The sequence below is a fragment of the Lampris incognitus genome, chromosome 17 (genome assembly GCF_029633865.1).
Source record: "Lampris incognitus isolate fLamInc1 chromosome 17, fLamInc1.hap2, whole genome shotgun sequence".
NCBI lineage: Eukaryota > Metazoa > Chordata > Actinopteri > Lampriformes > Lampridae > Lampris > Lampris incognitus.
The window spans coordinates 21,572,027-21,593,594 of record NC_079227.1 but is presented as its reverse complement, the minus strand read 5'-3'; the positions used below and the strand labels follow the sequence as shown (position 1 = coordinate 21,593,594).

The 21,568-nt window shown below is 42.6% G+C and overlaps 1 protein-coding gene across 1 annotated transcript in view; it reads right to left on the bottom strand.

The window, feature by feature from the left end:
* The window catches only part of LOC130127645 (rho GTPase-activating protein 44-like), a 42,790-nt gene that overhangs the window by 10,731 nt on the left and 10,491 nt on the right, over positions 1–21,568 (bottom strand). Inside the window, exons 7-17 of the mRNA XM_056297347.1 lie at positions 20,310–20,427; positions 17,216–17,284; positions 16,735–16,816; positions 15,910–16,037; positions 14,922–15,033; positions 11,518–11,599; positions 11,250–11,330; positions 9,883–9,996; positions 7,724–7,815; positions 6,460–6,640; positions 5,035–5,037 (exon numbers count right to left, since the gene is read on the bottom strand). Coding sequence (XP_056153322.1) covers positions 5,035–5,037; positions 6,460–6,640; positions 7,724–7,815; positions 9,883–9,996; positions 11,250–11,330; positions 11,518–11,599; positions 14,922–15,033; positions 15,910–16,037; positions 16,735–16,816; positions 17,216–17,284; positions 20,310–20,427 — 1,062 coding nt within the window. The remainder of the gene's footprint in view (positions 1–5,034; positions 5,038–6,459; positions 6,641–7,723; positions 7,816–9,882; positions 9,997–11,249; positions 11,331–11,517; positions 11,600–14,921; positions 15,034–15,909; positions 16,038–16,734; positions 16,817–17,215; positions 17,285–20,309; positions 20,428–21,568) is intronic.

Below are 21,568 nucleotides of genomic sequence, written 5' to 3'. Positions count from 1 at the left end.
AGTGATTCTTATGTTCGGTTATTTGCAGTGCTGAGATGCATTTGACTTGTATGCAGCATGCTGATATTTTATCCTTCAAAGGAAGAGACGATCTTTAAAGGGCTATCAGACTTACTGGGGATTGAATTTTACTACTTTACTTGCTGGTGGTGATGGTAGACTCATACAACAGGGTGTCCTGAATTAATTGAGAAGCAAAGGTGCTGCCCAAACCAAACCTTTCTGATCAAGCTTCTTTGAGAGGAATAATATGCCTTTTTCATTATTATGTGTATTCTGACTTGCCTTTCTCTGTCCAGACTTAATGGGTAAATTATCCTTTCCTGTCACTTTTGCATGGAGGGCAATACTCATAGCTATCAACCAGATCTGATGGCAAGTGTCTGAAATCCCTAAGGCTAGAGTTTGGCTGCATCATTATCATTTTCACAACACACACCAACATAAGTCAACCCTCAAACTTGAGCTAGCCCGGGAATTTGCTGTCATCACCAGCATTAATGACTCGAACAAAAAAAAACAAAACAACTTTTTGTTCATTTGCAATTATGCAATAATCAAGTGATATTATTTGGGTCTAATTTTCCTTTTCCTCCTTTTCCTTTTCTTTTTTTATAAATTTATTTCTGATTTTTCCCTTTTTTCTCCCAATTTAGTGGCCAATCGATCCCTATTTTAATTCAAACACCCACCCTCGCACTGTATGCGTTCGCCAACTGCATCTCTCCGGCCGGCAGTCTCGAAGGAGACCGCCTCGCCACTTTCGTGACAAGGCGACTCCAAGCCGAACCACTGTTTTTCCGACACACACAGAGACGCATTCACGTGACGAACACAAGCCGACTCCGCCCCCCTCCCGAAGACAGCGTTGCCAATGATCGCTGCTTCGTCGAGTCCGGCCATAGTCGGATCTGACGAGACCGGGGCGCGAACCCCAGTCCCCAGTGGGCAACTGCATCGACACAGAGCCGATGCTTAGACCGCTACGCCACCGCGGACCGCTCCTTTTCCTTTTCTGAATATTTTTTCTAACACATGTATATATATATATATATATATATGTGTGTGTGTGTGTGTGTGTGTGTGTGTGTGTGTGTGTGTGTGTATGTGTGTGTGTATGTATGTGTGTGTGTGTGTGTGTGTGTGTGTATATATCGCGTTTTTTTCCAAAACCTTCAATGGTGTTGTTTTAAGTGCTCAACTAATGAGGAGCGGCTATAGATTATATACACACACACACACACACACAAACACACACACACACACACACATATATATATATATATATATATATATATATATAATCCAGATTTGTGGATTATTTTGCTCCTTATTTGTTGAGCATTTTCCCTATATATACACTACCGTTCAAAAGTTTGGGATCACCCAAACAATTTTGTGTTTTCCATGAAAAGTCACACTTATTCACCACCATATGTTGTGAAATGAATAGAAAATAGAGTCAAGACATTGACAAGGTTAGAAATAATTATTTGTATTTGAAATAAGATTTTTTTTACATCAAACTTTGCTTTCGTCAAAGAATCCTCCATTTGCAGCAATTACAGCATTGCAGACCTTTGGCATTCTAGCTGTTAATTTGTTGAGGTAATCTGGAGAAATTGCACCCCACGCTTCCAGAAGCAGCTCCCACAAGTTGGATTGGTTGGATGGGCACTTCTTTGAGCAGATTGAGTTTCTGGAGCAACACATTTGTGGGGTCAATTAAACGCTCAAAATGGCCAGAAAAAGAGAACTTTCATCTGAAACTCGACAGTCTATTCTTGTTCTTAGAAATGAAGGCTATTCCATGCGAGAAATTGCTAAGAAATTGAAGATTTCCTACACCGGTGTGTACTACTCCCTTCAGAGGACAGCACAAACAGGCTCTAACCAGAGTAGAAAAAGAAGTGGGAGGCCGCGTTGCACAACTGAGCAAGAAGATAAGTACATTAGAGTCTCTAGTTTGAGAAACAGACGCCTCACAGGTCCCCAACTGGCATCTTCATTAAATAGTACCTGTTAGAGCCTGTTTGTGCTGTCCTCTGAAGGGAGTAGTACACACCGGTGTAGGAAATCTTCAATTTCTTAGCAATTTCTCGCATGGAATAGCCTTCATTTCTAAGAACAAGAATAGACTGTCGAGTTTCAGATGAAAGTTCTCTTTTTCTGGCCATTTTGAGCGTTTAATTGACCCCACAAATGTGATGCTCCAGAAACTCAATCTGCTCAAAGAAGTGCCCATCCAACCAATCCAACTTGTGGGAGCTGCTTCTGGAAGCGTGGGGTGCAATTTCTCCAGATTACCTCAACAAATTAACAGCTAGAATGCCAAAGGTCTGCAATGCTGTAATTGCTGCAAATGGAGGATTCTTTGACGAAAGCAAAGTTTGATGTAAAAAAAATCTTATTTCAAATACAAATCATTATTTCTAACCTTGTCAATGTCTTGACTCTATTTTCTATTCATTTCACAACATATGGTGGTGAATAAGTGTGACTTTTCATGGAAAACACAAAATTGTTTGGGTGATCCCAAACTTTTGAACGGTAGTGTATATATATATATATATATAGCGTTTTTTCCCCCGAAACCATCAATGGTGTTGTTATAAGTGCTCAACTAATGAGGAGCAGAATATCAATACAGATGCAGGAAAAAAAGTTTTAATACATAGCAGTACACGCCTGTTTCCTGCATCGTGCACGCATCAGCGAGAGAGTGAGAGAAAGTGCATGCGCAAAATCTTTAATTCTTGCACACAAAGAACTACATACTTAAAACATTTTTTTCATGGGAATTTCTATCAATTCTTGTGCGACGCACGAAACAAGCATGTACTGCTATGTATTAAACGTTTTTTTTCCTACATCTATATATATATAAAACTTCGTTAAATGAAACACTCAACGGTGGGAAAGTGCTCAACAAACAAGGAGCAAAATAATCCAGTGATTCAAGTAATTCTTTAATGGACAGATGGACAGTACTAAGCCTGTTTCATGCCATAAGCAATCATCAGCTGTCAATAAAGCTACATGGGAAAGAACATGTTCTATATATATATATATTTACTTGACTCATTGGATTATATATATATATATAATCCAGTGAGTCAAGTAAATTCTTTATGAGACAGTACAAGCCTGTTTCGTGCCATAAGCAATCATCAGCTGTCCATCAGCTGTCAACTGTTGACAGCTGATGATTGCTTATGACATGAAACAGGCTTCTACTGTCTCATAAAGAATTTACTTGACTCACTGGATTTTATATACATTTTTTTATACACACACACACACACACACACACACACACACACACACACACACACACACATATATATATGTGTGTGTGTGTGTGTGTTAGTTTGGATATGTGTGTTCTTGTAGTTTTTGGATGTGTTTTTGTCTTTGTGTTGCACTGCTGTGAGCTGGGGGAAACGGCATTTCATTTCATTTCATTTCATGTACTCAAGTGCATGAAGTGAAATTACAAAGCGTTCCTGATTCCTGATTCCTGAGACTGTGAAGAACTGCCCATTTTGGTTTTTAATGGTTCATAAATTCTTTAAATGTATGCATGACATGCCCAACATGAGATATGTGCACTGAAAAAAAAGGTAAAAGTCCTGTACACATCACCTTAGGTTGCTTGCCTGTGACTAATTCTAATATATCTGGAAAAAGTTAGCGCTCTCCTACAGTCTGAGCTCCTATAGAAGAGGGGACATCTCCTCGTCCAGAGCAAGCTGGTTCTGAAGAGGCGTGTTTCTAATGAAAGCCAAAGCTCTATTGATTGGGCCCAACACAGGCTTGGCCAGCTTTAATTAGCTGGGCTTATGTAGTCCAGGGACTGCAGCGCTCAGACTACCAGCAGGGCCTGATAATACAAAGGAGGGACCGAATGAGAGAGAGAGAGAGAGAGCGAGATAAAGTGTTTTAACTAATCTTCCTTCACGGCATCAGGAGCACCAGATTTGTCATTTCACAGACTAAACTTCATCTGTATGTACCCTTCATTTCTCTGTGCTCATTCGATTTCTTTCTCTCTCTTTCTCTCTCTCTTTTTCTGCTTCAGCCCACTCTTTCTCCATTTCAGCCCACCAGGCTTCCTAAAAAGCTTGAAGGCAGGTAGATAAAGTGGGATGTGATATCCTTCCTGTCCCCTCAGATAGGGAAACTGAACCCGTCCCTGACTTCATTCTGCGATGAGACTGCCATGAACAAAGGGGCATTTTATCTTCCTTCACACACAGCTCACAGACATAACCCTGTCAACAAGTAGTCAGCTGCATTGTGTGTCACTTTCTGCCTTTGTCTAGAATAAACTCACAGCTTACAACATCAGCCCAACTATTTTGTTGGAGGGGGGTTTTAAGCCTAAAATTTGAACCCTTATGTTCTGTTTGAGTGAAAATGACCAGCTGTGAAAAACAACTATTAACCATAAATGTGTCTAATTGAGGTGAAGATAAGATATATTGGGTGCCTTTAAATAAATTTTGTTATTTTATTGCTATGAAATTGAAAGGTGACATGGGTCAATGGGACCGGTGAACCGCACATCCATCACCAATTAGTGAACAGTTAATATGGTCTGCTGAATTTATTCATTATGATGGAAAACATGGAAGATGCTAGTTAGAATGAGGAAAGGCAGGCGTGCATTACAAAGGCAGGAAACCACAGGAGAAAGACTGTTGATTCATTCCCAAGCATGCTGACATGATGGTGGGAGGGGGTCGGCCATAGTGTTTCCATAAATAGGGGGATATCGGTTATGATGGACATGCACTGTGAGTTTTACAATAGCTGCCCCAGCCAACAGTGTGAAACCACACCGCTATAACAGAGTCTGAGAAAAAACAAAAAAACAGAATATAAACTATAAGTAATGATTTGTCCTATTCCAAAGTGTTGTAAAGAGTTAAAGCCGCTACAAGGGGTTTTGGTTTTTTTGTTGATGTAGTGCGCCCCCTGTGGTCCGAAGTTGTACTGTTCGCTTCTCAACGCAAAAAAATCCGCATTTACGAGCTATACAGCAATGAGGTAATGTATATCTAATTATGGATATGTACCCCGTCTACATGCCATAGATTATTTCTTCAGATTTCATGGGGAATCCGACCTGAAGACAAGCATTTAGAGTCATATAGAGCGATACTAATTTTTTTTGCTGGTGGTTTCAATGTCGGTCATATAGAGACATCAAAATTAAACTGAGACTGAAGTAATCATTGAAATACTTCTTTATAGCAGCTTCATTTATTCATTTATTTGTTGTAATTTTCCCCCTTTTCCTCCCCAATTGTATCCAGCCAATTGTGGCCAATTGTGTTGCTGTAAAGCTCCTTGAGGCAAATTTGTAATTTGTGATATTGAGCTATACAAATAAAATTTGACTTGACTTGACTTGACTCTTCCGAGCTGTCCTGGTAACTGCTCCACCCCCTCTGCCGATCCGGGGAGGGCTGCAGACTTCCACATGCCTCCTCCGATACATGTGGAGTGGCCAGCCGCTTCTTTTCACCTGACAGTGAGGAGTTTTGCCAGGGGGATGTAGCACATGGGAGGATCATGCTATCCCCGCCAGTCCCCCTCCCCACCAAACAGGCACCCAGACTGACCAGAGGACAGCAGCGACCAGGACACATACCCATATCCGGCTTCCAACCCGCAGACATGGCCAACTGTGTCTGTAGGGATGACTGACCAAGCCGGACGTAACATGGGGATTCGAACTGGCGATCCCCATGTTGATAGGCAACGGAATAAACTGCTATGCTACCCGGATGCCGCTTTCTAGCAGCTTTCAAAGAAAAACAAAAGTTAAACGACAGTGGGTAAAACCTAAAAAGATGGCACCACTCTGTCAGTGGAGGGCTATGCTAAGTATCATAAAGCTCCAATCCTGAAGATTAAAACGCCAAAGTTCAGTTTTGATGCCTCCTAACATGTACACTTTCGTAGTCGCTCATTTTAACAGTTCCTGCCATGTAGGACTTTCCCTGGAAAAAATTATGCACTCTATAGTGTTTTACATATAGCAGATTAAGTTTGTAGAACACCTTCAATGACAGATACTATGACTTCAACGACTAAAACTCAGATTCACCCGTGTTTGCTGTTTTAAAGTGGGAAAGTTGTGATTTGTGATATCGGGCTATACAAATAAAATTGAATTGAATTGAATTGACTTGACTTGTTACAACAGCTCCATAGTCGCCATCACTGGATGTGTCAGTAAGTTAAACAAAAGCATAAATCTTCAGGATTGTGGCTTTAATAAACTGTGAGTTATATTGCGAGGTATTTGCATTCCAAGCCGTTTCAAATTTGATCCTCCCCATCTGTGTGATTTTCAGGTGGGATGACCAAACTGAGACTACGTCTAGTTTAAAGTGATCTGGTATGTGTTCACCCCATCCAACCCAAGGACAGAAACTTGGCTCATACCCATCCTTCTTATAAAACTCAAGCATCATGTTGTCTGTGGCAACGCTGAGAGGCCGTCGGCACTGGTCACTCTGCCTGCGGTCTGTCTGCTCCATATCCGGCGAGGGCATGGAGCTGTAGTTGGCATTGTGGTTGGTGTGGACCGGACTCCCGTAGTTCCCCGTGACGTTAAACTCGATCTCTGCGAGAGATGGAGGGAAAAAAGGCTGATGATGTGTGATGGATTCACTTGTTTCTTTTTTTAGAGGGGGGGGGGTTCTTAAAATTAGGGCTGGGTTATAATTCAATATTGTCAATTGTTGTCTTTAGGATGAATTTCAGATATTGTCATACTGCGATTCTTTATTTTGTTGTCAAAATTAATGACAACGAGAAGCTGTTATCAAAAAAAATCTCACAAATGAGGTCTGAAATATTTGAGGGCGTATTTGAAAACTAGCTTTGGTTAGATATTATATTTTGCATTACCAGACAGTTCAATGTGACGAACCTCAGCTGGATTCATAAACATGGTATTTTGCATATGTATGCTGATCTGATGTTGTATATCGATATCATGTAAAATTCCCTATGATTATTGTGATTATATTTCTATAACACCCAGCATTATTTGAAATAATTATTTCTTTACTAGAATCTTGCTCAATGTAAAAAAAACAAATTGCTGTGGTAATCTGCAACTGCGGAAACTTCGCAGTTGCTATCCATGTAGTTTTATTCACATGGCTTTATTCACAAACTGATCCAATTAAACAAAAACGAATCCTGCTGTTGTACAGACACTGGTTTGGTGACTGACTACTACAATCAAGAGTTTCAGGGAGAGGTGACTGCTGTGTGTGTTGTTGGAGAAAGGCAATATGCTTGATAGGCAGGGGATTGATCTCATTCTCATTCTCTCCCAGTTCAGATTCATCTCATTTGTCCGAGAGTCTTCCAATTCCTTCAGTTATCCGTCGCATACTCTCTGTAGGGCTCAGCTCTCTCCATCACCATGGAGCCGACAAATGCGTCAAGCAAGTTATATTCTTTCATTCTTAAACAGCTGGTTTCAAATATCTTCAAATACCTCCTATTTCTTTTCCTATGATTTGTCATCCAAACGAGGCTAAGCATTGTCATTGTAGCATTGTGAAGGAACAGAGAAGTCTATGAAGGAGAGGGTGACGTGAGGACATGAAACAAGTGCAACATCAAGTCTTAATATATGAGCAAGGAGGTGAGGGTCTGGCAGAAAAGTAGACGGGGTATCTTCTTTGCTCACCTCCAGGGAAGAACCAGTCAGCATGCTGGATGATGGGCTCAATGATGCCCACAATCTGCAGCGATACAGTCGTCATCATCTCTGTGATGTTACTGCAGTGAAAGGCAACAGAAAAGCAGAGAGCGCAAGAGAGACAGACAGACAGACAGACAGACAGACAGACAGACAAACAGACAGACAGAGAGAGACAGACAGACAGAGAGAGACAGACAGAGACAGACACAGAGAGAGAGGGAGAAAGACAGAAAGAGAGTGAGAGAGACAGTCAGAGAGAGGGAGAGAAATGGACAGACAGACAGAGGGAGAGTGACAGACAGACAGACAGACAGAGATAGACAGAGACAGATAGACAGGAGAGACAGGCAGAGAGGGAGAGATAGACAGAGCGAGAGACAGAGAGACACAGACAGAGAGAGAGAGGGGGAGAGATAAACAGAGACAGACAGACAGGCAGACAGACAAACAGAGAGGAGAGAGAAAGAGCGGGAGAGAGAGGTGGAAAGAGATAGACAGAGAGAGAGCGAGACAGACAGAGAGCGGGAGAGAGAGAGAGGTAGAGAGATAGACAGACAGAGAGAAAGACAGATGGAGAGAGAGGAGAGGAATCATAATGGGGCTGAGACTAAAAAATAGCTGGCAGGATTATAGGAATTAAAACTGAAACTGTGCATAATAAATTTGGTGGTATTAAAAAAAGAATTAAAGTTTGAAATTTAAAACCATTTGAAAAGCAGTCCATTAACATGATAATTAAAAGTTGAGGAGTGATAAAGAGCTTTAAGATTTACACGCAAGGTTTAGTCTTTTTCCCCCCTTTCCCTTCTGGCTCCATTATCCGTGTCCATTGGTAATGAGTACTGTTGCATCCTGCAGTCCAGCTGAACTCTGCATGGAGGCCCGGAGCCTTTGGGGAGCATTAGTTATGAGCTCCAGCTGTTATTATGCCACTATTGGATATACGTTTGAAGCAAAGCATTTTCTTACTTCAGGTCGAAGTAATTTTAACTTGAATCGGTTGGTTTTCTGGGCATGACAAACAGGCTTAGCTCTTAGTAGTAGTGTCAAGTATGTCGATGGTGTGTTTAAAAAAGGAGACAGTCGGAATGAGAGGTTCCCAGTAGACAAATAGATCCACTCTTTGGTGCTTTCAGTCGAACTCATTGAAAAAGCAGATGCTTTAAAAAGCACAATTTTTTACATGTTAAACCAGCAGTACTTGTGAATAGGGTCCAATAGCAAGGGGAATGGTGTCGCATGCAGTCTCAACAGTGGAATCCACATGACAGTAGACAAAAATAGCAAAGATAAAATGATAAAATGCAAGAATTTTTCAAGAAATATTTCACACATCTCTGTCTCTCCCACACCTCTAGTTGCACCTAATACCGCTGGCAGCTGTTTAGATACGTGAATTATTTTTGCTTTTTCTATGAATAATTTCTGTGGACTGAGACTTTGACCCTTGACCTAACTAGTTGTTGCCTGCAGGGGCGCAGATGGAGGATACATCAATCTTATCAGTTTCTTTCCTCTTTATTTACAGAACTCAGTTTACTTGTGTTTTCAGCCTCAAATACATCATCAGAAAGACATTTCAGCATCACAGTAAGCAGTATCAAAGTGACAAGTTATCTAGAAGATAAAATGCACTAATTATTAGTCCCTGAATGATCAAATCCATTACTTTTCTGTCAATATTACATCTTTTTACTTATATGAATTGTCATTTATTTCTTTTTGATACATGATTAGAGGCCATAATCCTACACACCTGTTTATGTGATATTAAATGACTGTTGGAAATCGAGAAATCTCATCTATGGGCTCGTTTTAAGTCTCGCTGACTAAGCTGAATTCCTGAAATATAAATTTCTAAGGAATGAGCCTGAGGCAGTCTTTTATGTGCAAATGTTAAAAAGCCTTTCTTGCACAACTTGACCAGTCATACCAATGAACTTTTATGTTGGCTTTTATTAATTTTAACATAATCTACCCTTGATTCCATGTGCACTTCTTTCTTTTTTTTGCAATCATTATAAATGATAGGAAAATAAATCAAACATACAATCTGGTGTCTTGTCTAAAATTGTACTATAACTAGAAGATAAAATAGATAGGTAATAGTACCGATACTTGTAGAAATATGCCTCTGGTCCTACCCTTCATTGTGCATCCAAAGCAGATTGGGGCCCAGGACTATGGCAATATTTCCAGGTGTCATCTTATTCGCATCCTGGTACTCAGTCAGCTTGGCAAGGAATTTGATCAAATACCTGTTGAGATTAAGAAAAATTAATCAAATGAAGAGACTGAAAAGTAAACGTAGCTGCTATTTAGATTACAGATCCCCATTTTCATTGGTAAATAAAATTTTTAAAGCTGAAACGGCTAATGCTATTTTAGCAATATCACTGTGCTACTAGCAAGATATTGCTGGGGCAACAGTGACTCAGGAGGGTACAGCAGGTCATCTGGTCACTGGAGGGGTGCCGGTTCAATCCCCGTCTCCTCCTTGCAAAAATGTCGAGGTGTCTGAGCAAGTCACCTAACTGCTCCCGATGAGCTGCTTGGTGCCTTGCATGGCCGACACCACCGTCGATGCATGTGTGTGCGTGTGTGTGCGTGTGTGTGCGTGTGTGTGCGTGCGTGTGTGTGTGGTGGATGTGAGGCATTCATTGATTGTAAAGCACTTTGAGTAGCTGTTGCAACTAGAAAAGCGCTACATAAATGCAACCCTGCGATGAACTGTTTTCCGGCGTCAAAGGGGCTCTGATAAATTAAAGCAGGCTACTGGGTGTTCATGGCTTGCAGAAAGCATTTGGACTGGAGTGACTCATCCTGATTTGAACTGCAGCTGAGTGAACATCAGGCGGCTCATTCCAGCGAGCAGCGATCATCGGGACAGGTCTGACAGGTTTTCACAGACCAGGACGGGCTAAAAATAAGCCTTATTTGCACGATTCAATGATGACATTGACAAGTGCTGCAGCATCTCGCTCTTTTGATTTCTCTCACTCTCTCTCTCTCTTTCTCTCACTGTCTGTCTGTCGCTCTCTCTCTCTCTTTCTCACATTCTCCCCTTGCATCGCCTGTCCTCCTTTCTCTTTTGATCATATGACAAGCCCCTCAAGAAATATCCAATGCTCTCCTTAATCCAGTGGTGGCTGGGGGAAACACATACGCCATGGCTCCTTTCTACAAAAAAAACCCCCTTTTTCACACTTAAGTATTCTTTTTTCTTTTTTTTCCTGGAGGAAGTGCATGGCGCCTTCAAGATTGAAAGCACACTATTCTGACCACATGGTAGCGGAGATGGACTTTTCTTCAGTTCAGTGACACTGTCGATGTAAAGAGAGCAGGGAGACGTTGGGAGGTGAAAGGTGGCTGAGAATGGGATTGAAAGTCTCGCCTCTCAGTCACAGCCTGTCGCCGAGCAAAGCGAGGACGGCTGCAAAAGGAGAGAGGAAGGGAGGGAGCGATCCAAGGAAGGAGGGAAGGAAAACTCAGGGGAGGGACAGCGACTTACTTAAAGTTGTTGCTGTTGGCCGGGGGGAGTTTCTCACAGGCGGCGAGGAGAGCCTGAACCCTCTTGTCCTGATCTTGAATACTGCAAAATGACAAAAAACTTAACTTCACACTTGCGCAAAAGGACTGAATATGTGTGTGTTAAAGGTAGCGGGAGGAATCAAGAGTAAAGCAGAAATGGTGGCGCTAAGTTTTGACAGAAAAGCCCACTATCGCCAGCGATATAATGAGAAACACATTGGTTGCTATTTAATTAAAGAGATACTGACTTTGATGCCTGGATCCATTCATCATAGAGTTCAAAGGTCATTAGTGGCTCCGGAAGCTCCCGTAGGTAGGACTTCAAAGCCCCTGATGAGAACAAGATAGAAACAGCATATGTGTGTGTGTGTGTGTGTGTTGTGTGTGTATGCTTGCTGCACGTCTGCCTGCATGGAAGAGTCAACAGTGCAGGTTAGAGATAGACAGATAGAAAAGAGGGAGGATTATATCCTGAACAGCGAGAGGCTGGGGGTGATGAGAATGAGCAACAGGAGCAACCAGCTGTGACCTTGTTAGCAGCTCAAAAGCCGAATACTGAGTCAAGTGAATGGAAAATGTGATGTTAGACTCATCCCTCTGGATATTACTGTAGATTCTCTTTCACGGCGCCTCCGAGAACACAAAGAACTGCAGGGGTGATGTTCAACGGAGCGGCCTTCGTGCGTGTGTTTTTGTATTGCTGATAGACTTGGGTCGACTAATTTACAGATAATTTGCTGTGTTTTTTTATCGACTTAAGAGGAAACACGTTCATTGCTGCATGAGGGCTATTCAGACCGGGTGCCAGCACAATGAACTAGCGTCACTTTCAAACAGTCTCAACCTTCAAGCACCTATTGTATTCGTTCTATGCAGCCAATCTCTCCCCCATCTGGTACCCCAAAAATCATCTGCCAACAATATCTGACCCAGGGAAAAACAATCTCCCGGCACTGGTGATGAAGCTTATAGCCGGTTTGGTTCCTCTGACTTGTCTCTCTGGTCTGCTGTGTTTATTTCCCCCGAGGATGCGTGGGATGGATGACAAATGAGGAAGTCAGGGCATCCCTCACAAGCAGACAGCACAGTGGAGGATGAAATGGCCGTGCTGCCGTTCTATTTGTGTGCCTGTGTGTGGTGAAGCATTCGCGCGCAGCGTCTGTGTGTGTGTGTGTGTGGGTGGGTGTGCGAGACTGCTCTTGTCCTCTTACACATGCTCCGTCTGTCTGTCTCCATGCACTTGTCTGTCGCTATGTGTATCAGCATGTTTTGTGCGGCTGGGCCAAGTGACAAAGCACAGCATTAAATGCCTTGCCTACCTCAAGGGAGTCTATTTTAATTAGCTGTGGTTAGCGAGGGCCCTACTGTTGTCTGTTGTTGACTTGACTGACTGCAATGTATTTGGACAGGCAGATGTGGAACATGGAACCATACTGATACCACCCCACCCAGACACACACACACACACACACACACGCACACATTTGTGAGGAGGCTCACAAATTAGATTTGTTGTAAGTGCTGGCTCTGGATGGATGACTCTCACCGTGTTTAATATGAGATCATTAAAGGGGGACATGGCCTCAAAAAAGGGTTTATCTCACTGCACTCAAGATCTATTTAAAGATTCATCAACTGCAGCTTGGTGCACCTTTAAACAGCCCATCTTTTTATTTATTTATTTTTCTACATATCTTTAGTTATTTTTCTACATATCTCATTTACTTCATCTTTAGCGCACTTCAGCCATCTCTCTCTCTCTCTCCCTCTCTTGCTCTCTCTCTCTCTCCGGCCTCCTCCCATGCTCCAGTGCCTACGGTTGAGTGATTGAATTTGATTTGATATTTAATAAAAGAACAAGCTGCACCAGTCATCTTCGGTGGAGACAAGCAACATACAAATACCATAACTTTAAAAAAAAAGATCAACAATCAAAGAGCGCACCATAAAAAGCTTGAAAGCTTTTTCTTTTCTCTCTCTCTTTGTTCTCTGTCAAAAAGGTTCTCATTCAAAGGCGGCTTTGACGAACCTGTGACAGCAACAAAGAGACCAGCCGATAATGGAAACATATTTTACCCCGTTATTTTTCTCTGCAGTCAGAGACAAAGCTGTCACATTTATCTGGCTAACATCCCAGTTGTCTTTGAAAGCCATCTACCCATACTGGGATGGCGGATTTAGAGTAACTCATAATGAGACGTGCATATGGGCAACTAAGAATGCACAACGGAGTTGACGCTACATTTTCACTTCATCTCCGGTGCTCACGTGGCAGCGAAAGAAGCAAACTCCAAAGTCACGCTTATCAAGCTTACTCCAATCTCCAACATCTTATCTGAGGCTCTGGGATGAGGAGCCCGGCTAAACTTCAGCAAGGACCTAATTACCGAGGATGACGGCTGACAGAAAACAGCTCATAGTAAAATCAGCTGAAGCACAAGAACACTAAGAGGGCCACGGGGGAAAAGACCAGTAACATATTAGCATTTTAGATACTGGTATTTTTTTCTAGGGTTACCAACTGCTGAGCACTCATTAAGTTGCTCAATCAAAAACTTTTTTTCCCCATGGTTTCTGCCTCTTCCTCTGGAAGACCAGGTGAGAAGGCAGGTACCAAGTTATAGCAGGAGTGAATGTGCACACTGATTTTTCAGAAGTGGTGTTGGTGGGCCAGTAGGGAGCAGTCTTCCCTCTGGTCCTAACAAACAACAAACATCCCAATGCCCCGGTGCAGTGATGAGGACACTGTGCTGTAGGACATGCCATCCTTCAGATGAGATGTTAAACCGAAGTCCTGATTCACCGTGGTCATTAAAGATCCCATGGCACTTATCGCAAAGAGTAGGGGGTCCCCCAGTGTCCTGGCAAAATTCCCAACCTGGATCTCTCCATCTGGCCACCTAATCATCCCCAATGTAATTCACTCAATGATTCCTCCCTCTCCACCTCAAGCTGATGTGTGGTGAGCATTCTGGAACAAAATGGCTGCCGTGCATCACCCAGGTGGGTGCTACACATTGGTGGTGGTTGAGGTGAGTTTCCCCCCCTTCACTGTGAAGCGCTTTGGGTATCTAGATAAAGCGCTATATAAATGTAATCCATTATTATTAAAGCTGAAATCCCGGATTTTTTTTTCTATTAATAAACAGTTATGTTATCCATCTCAACCATGAGGTTGGGTTATATAATAATAACAGGTCTCTTTATTACGACTGGAGACAATCTCCATCTGCCACTGTTGACATTTTTGACCGGGAAGGACAAACACTGGTGCAAACACGTTCCTACTCACGAAAAAGGACTGAAATGTAGCGACGGGACAGGTTATCTACCAATTCTACAATCAACATTAAAGTAGAACAGTGTTTCCATATAGTTTGATTGGGCTTGTATTGCCTGTGTTAGCTTTGGTCCGAGGATGCTGCTTTTACAATGGCAGCAGCTGTTCACAGCACATTAGCGACAATGGAGGTTACACCTTGTTTGCAGTTCTTGCTGCAAGAGGAAGGAACAGCTTTAAATGAGATTTATCACCAGCGATGGATCCTATAACTCCTAACTCTTCATCGGGAGGGTGAATTCTGAATTTCATGGTTTCTGATTTGAGTTTCACGATCCATAGATGAGGTGAGATGTGTTGTTTGTTACTTACCTGCGATGGCGTGTGGATCTGCAGAATATTCCTGAACGTCTAACACCCCACAGTCCAAAGATGCCTTTAGTTTTTTCAGCTTGGAGGCTGAGGGAGCAACTCTGAAAAGGCCCTGAGAGGAACACACAACAAGACAAGGAGTTAAAATGGAGGCAAACATGCTCCCCTAATGTAGGAACCAGAGTTGGGGGTTGGACTCACTCTTCATTAGCATGTCACTAATGGCTTACTTAGCCATGTTAATTTGTTAAATATGTCAAATATCACAACAGCAAAGTCGGTGGGGTATCAAAACCTACTGCTAGTGAGATAACCTCTGAGTCAGCAGCAGTTCTGTCACCAAAATTGCAAATTTTGCATCTGTTTTGACAGCAGTGATCAATTTCTTTCAACTCATTTATGACTTCAAAGTCGTGCACCATAAAAAAACTACAGCAACCAACTTTTTAGATGGAAAAAAACAACAACCTTCTCCTGTACTGTTCTGCACTCCATAGTGAAAATATATTTCAAAAATGAAAAAAAAAATTCTCAAATTTTCCCCTTTTTTCTTTTCGCAGCATATTTTATTAACTTGATATCATCAGTGCATGCTTACAGACTGATTTGATATCATATCCGATGAAATCTCAGTACTTGTTTATTTTCTATCTATTACCCATTAATTATAACTGTGCACACAAAGCTTATATGGCCCCAAGCAAACATTTTCAGCGCATGAATGAGATGACTTAAAAGTATCCATTATAGTCATCACACGTAAATTAAACAACCAGGTTTATTTTGTTGCCAGTTTAAGCTCTGATGTCTCGAAATTGGCTGAGCTTCTATTCATTATACAGGATTACAACTCGTCCAACTCAATCGTAAGTGATTTCATCTTGTTGATGACATTTGTCACATTTCCAATCAGTGTTATTGCTGCCATTGGGCGTTATCTATTTTCAGCATGACAGCTGGTTTATTTGTAGAGATACAGCAGACAAACCTCCTCCTGCATGCCACACTCCAGCAGCATGGTGACGCAGGCCTCTATGGGGAAGGCAATATCTCTCCCGCTGAGAGCTAAGTGCTCCTCTAAAGGTTTTCCATAGCATGGCTTCTCCACCCAGGACTCTGTCAGACAGTCACACACAAGAGTATTAAGTGCAAACACACACACACACACACACACACACACACACACACAGAAACGAGCACACAATCAGTTTGTGCAAAAGTACAGAAGTACAAATACATGTTGTACAGGGATAAATAGGTGCACGCTCATGTACACACTCACTATAGCATACATGAGAACATACAAGAACATACACACACGCACGCACGCACGCACGCATGCATGCATGCACGTACACCCAAACACAACACCTAACCTACAACACCTACAGCTTTGTCTTCCAATGTTTGTGGGGACCCCTCATTGGCTACATTCATTTCTTGAACTACATGCCTAGCTGAGACCCTTACCCTAAACTTTCCTAACTCTAACCTTAACCCTAAACTCAATCCAAGTCCCTTCTAAATACAAAAATTATCTTTCCTATAATTGTGGGGAGCATGAGTCCCCACAAATATAGGAATATAATATATCTCTCTCTCTCTCTCTCACACACACACACACACACACACACACACACACACACACACACACACACACACAAACTGAACAGTTCTGTAAAAGTGCCTACCAAGAGAATGGGAAGTGAACAGCAGTGCAGACTCAGTGAGGGGTTATAGAAAGACAGAGGGACTAAGAGTCAGCAGCTTTCGTGTGTGTGTGTGTGCACACGCGCAATGGTCCCAGACTCACCCTGGTGGGCTTTGATCTGGGGCAGAACACTCTGGAGCTGCTCTAATGACTTCCTGTGGTACTCTGCATGTACCTCTATCAACTAAACATACACACAGAGAGAAAGAGAAAAGATGAGAAAACAGGTTGAAAAGTGAAAACAAAAAGAGGAAAGGCAATTTTAGAGTTAGCAAGTCAAATAGGCACAGAGGGGGAAAAAATTGATATTTGTTAAATAAGAGGTGAGATGTGGCACAGAGATTGAGAGAGAGATGTGGAGAAAGGGGAGAGTTAAAAATATTGCATGGGTAGAGGGAAGATGTGGAGCAGTAGGAAGGAGACATAGAGAGAGGGGTTGCAGATAACATGGGGGAGCGGAGATAGAAAGAGCAGTTTTGAGGGAGAGAGAGCAGAGAGAGAGAATAGACCAGGAGGTCATTATCTGAATGTCAGTGTAATTTTGTCATCGTTCATAGCCTGGTGTGTGCGATGGTGTGCTTACTGTCTGGAAGTAGCTTGCATAGTCAATTTCTTTGGCCACAAAACTGTACATGTCTGCAGACAATTGATCCTGGAAAAAAAGAAGAGGAGAGCTCTCAAACAACCAGCACAAGCAAAAATATCTCCAAAATGTTATATGATAAAGAATCAACAGCTCAATATGTTGGAAATAACATGGACAAGATAACTATTTAAACTTTTAATTAAAGCAAAATTGTGTATTTTAGAGTATCATCATCGGCTACTTAATGCATATACTATACCTTTGCAATATGTGCTTAAGCAACAAGCATCGAGTCCAATACACTGTTAAGAATTGGAGAAATTTTTTAAGACATGAGGTTGTTCCACCACCACACAATGCAAATCCCTCTTTAGTCCGCTGTACACATCTTGCTTTTTGTGGCCGAAGTGCATTTATGAGCCCATATAAAAATAGGATCGTATCTTTCACCTGGATTCACCCAGTTAATCTAAAGTACTTCATAGGTACAGCTGGTAGTCGTAATATTTTGTACACATAAAGGGGCAGTCGGCAACCTTTTTGCTTTCACTTATCATTATTAAGTAAATGCTGATTGCAGAGTAATGGCTATCGAATAATGACACAATCGGTGTTTAGATTGGTTCCCTATAAGCCTCGCTTTCACAATGCAATCTGTCTGCCACCAGGTATGATCTCACGGGAAAATGAAGGCTCGATTTACGGCACAAAGGAAGTGCATCAACCATTGTGCAACCAAAATAGGAAGAGGATAGCGCTTGGCGCCTGGGTAGCATAGCGGTCTATTCCATTGCCTACCCACACAGGGGTCGGCGGTTCGAATCCCCGTGTTGCTACCTTCGGCTTGGTCGAGCGTCTCTACAGACACAATTGGCCATGTCTGCGGGTGGGAAGCCAGATGTGAAGAGTAGGGCAATTGGCCAAGTACAACTGGGGAGAAAAAGGGGGGGGGGATAAATAGAAACAAAAAGGGGATAGTGCTTTTGGTTTCCGCAGCAGCTATCCCCAGTAGCAGAAATGGCAGACGATGGAACAGCGTGAAGTGACAGTGGAAACTCTACCTGGCAAGAGGAAAAGAACCCCATTGATGGAGAAGCTAAAGAAGGCGAAGAGGGAGAGTGATAGAAACAGAGGTAAAACAAGAGGGAACCTTAGACGGGTAGTCACTTGATGGAGTGAGCTCTGTTCTATCGAACTCTGTTTCCCCGTCGGGATCGGTTTTCCCCTAGCCAGTCAAAAGCATTTGCATGGAAACAGGTTAGAATAGGTTATGATTAGGTTAAAGTAAGTGTTAGGTTACGTTTAGGGTTAAATTAAGGTTGTTTTGAGGTTGGGTTAAGATTAATCAAGTGTCCTGGTTTGTATAAAACTCTAGCTAGGGGGGAACAAAGTTCGATACAACACCCGGGACTTGAGAGGGTTCCAAACCGACATTCAGTTGGCATTCTTTCTACTGGATTCATTAGTGCGAAAGGGACTGCAGCTCTCCCTAGTGATGGGTGCACCCCCACCCCACCCCCAGTAGTGGCAGGTGGCTGTGTAAGATCTTAGACCCAACAGTATGCCTAACTTTTCCTAACGTACAAACGCAAAAAAAATAGAACATACATTTTAAACAGTGGGCCAGGCTGCGTGGAATGTACATTGTTAATAATAAAGTGAGTAAACGCTCCATTCCAAATCTGCTACACATGCACCTTACAAACAAAACAATGACGTCATACTGTAGCAACCGGGGAGGTGGTCCCTCTGACTGTCATTGGTTCTGCGCTGGGGGAGTGCAATGGCTGATGGAACTGTTAATTTAGATATAAAATTGTGTTTTAATTATGTAGCGTTCATGTTGTGGTTATTCTTGTGTTGTTGTTTTGGGGGTTCGACTCAGACTAAGTAGGAGACCGTTCACTGACTAACTGATTGCAGGACCATGACTGGGACTGATGTCGTCACTTGGGACGGGGGGGGGGGACTCGTTACGTTGTTGTCGGTTCTGGTCCGTTCTGGCCGGTGTGAATAAAAGAGCACTCCCAGGATTGTGCAGTGCATGGCTCACGGGAGTTGCGATTAAAAAGATCTCTGCCTCTCGAGTCATTCTTCCACGCCGGCTCGCCACAATACTTTTTGTTTTAGTTAGCAGTAGCCCCCCCCCCCCCTTAAAACACCTTCCTGCACGCCTGACTGGATCAGTAAGTAACACAACCTGCCTACTTATTAATACTACCGGATGTTTTACTCTGCCTTTATCATAGCACTGAGATAGGGGTTTCAAGTTCAAATTGGGGTTTACTGTTGTTTCTTGCCTTGGACAGTTGCCAGGGTGCTAATACACGGAAAGTGATCTGGTTGTCTTTGAGCAAACAATAAAAACACTTGGAAATGCTGGGGGAGGGTTGAAAAGTTGTTTACTCTCGCTTCAAACAGGTTTATTCCAAACATGACAACATCCGCCACTGGGGGGGGGGGGGGGGGATAAAACAAGACGCGTTGAAGCTAATGACGGTACTTTCTAGAGGACAGAGGTTAACAGGCTTTAAGTGCCTGAATGACAAAATAATAGTTTGGAGTGGGAAGTCCATTTATTTTAGTTACGCATTTTTACTCATTCAGACAGGAGGAAGTCTGAGATGTAGACAAGAGTAGTTGAAACGCAGGAGAGAGTTAAACTGATGACGAAATAATATTTTACAGCCTGGCGTCTCCGGCCGTCAGATGTAGTGATTGATCAGGTCGAGATATTCAACTCTTTTTCCCAATTTTTTTTTTTTAATGATCTCTCGAAGTCTACGGATGAAACGTTGCCCTCGGTTGTTAGTTTTGCCGAGCTGTCTTTGACTTGTGAAATAAATCAAGTCAGACATTTATTCTGGAGTGTGGGTTCACTTCTTTTGGTTTTCGTTTTTTGGAAATGACCTTTTTTTCATCCATCCATTCATCCATTATCCGAACCGCTTATCCTGCTTTCGGGGTCGCGGGGATGCTGGAGCCTATCTCAGCAGTCATTGGGCGGCAGGCGGGGAGACACCCTGGACAGGCCACCAGGCCATCACAGGGCCACCTTTTTCTCGTGTTGAAAGTTAAAGTTAGGACTGACCCGACAGATTTCCATCCGGTTGGCTGCCTCCTCCATCTCTTCCCTGAGGTGGTCGGCCTTGGCTCCCGTCGGTTGGAGGTTGCTGGATAGTCCTGAAGACTTGGAGGACTGGTAATACCTGAGGACGGCAAGAGACTGTGTTACTGTTATAATTCATGTCTTTCTCAGGATGAGTAAGACCATTTTTTTTTTAAAATTGGAATAAAGAGACGGATGAACAGACAGAAAGCAGGCAAGGCTAACATTGAACTCAGCTTTTAAGCTAATGCAGTGTTTTGTTTTTTTCTTCTAATGACTGCGTTTCTACTCAAGTGTTTTCTGCGACTTATCATTTTGAAGGGGAAAAAAAGCTTGTTGGAAACATCAAATATAAAATCAAATCCACAGAATTCGTATAAAAGTTTAACACCAGCTTGAGGCGGATAGACTTATATATATAAAAAAATGTGATAAATTGTGACTGAAACACATTTTTGTCAAATCAAAAATGAAACGTCAATAGATTGTCGTCACATGATCATGTTTCTTTGTGTTAGCTGGTCCATCTCTCTCATTGGTGTGGAAATGTGGACGTAATGTGTATGACTTAGGACACATAGGCCCACATTCAGCTGCAGCGCCCAGGGACCAACTCCAGTTCTTCTTTCCATTGCCTTGGTCAGGGGTACAGACAAGAGTATAAACCCTAACATGCATGTCTTTTTGATGGTGGGAGGAAACCGGAGCACCCCAAGGAAACCCATGCAGACACGGGGAGTACATGCAAACTCCACACAGAAAGGATCTGGGATGGCCTGGGGTTCGAACCCAGGACCTCCTTGCTGTGAGGCAACAGTGCTAACCACTCGGCCACCGTGCCACCATTTAAATTGAGAAATTTATTCAAATGTTGGATGGAAACATGACTATTATGGTCAATGTTTCAAGAGTTTTTCCAGAAGAAGATGTCAACTATTACAAAACAAACTCAGCCTATGTAACACTAGATAATCTATTTCCCAAGCAGCCTTACATAGTCATTCAACTTGCACCACTTATTTATTTACCCTCTCGATTAAACTATGACCCCCCCCCCTTCTCTAGCTTTCAGACAGTCTGTCTGCCTGTGCTGTGTCTGTCTCTGGGTGGAGATAATGTCCAACACTGTCAGGAGCTAAGCACACAGCGGGATGATGGAGGGGGGGAAAAACCCAACTTGTCTCAGATTTGGGTCAGAAAGACAACCCAAACCCCCATCAAGAGGAAAATCGCAAATCTCC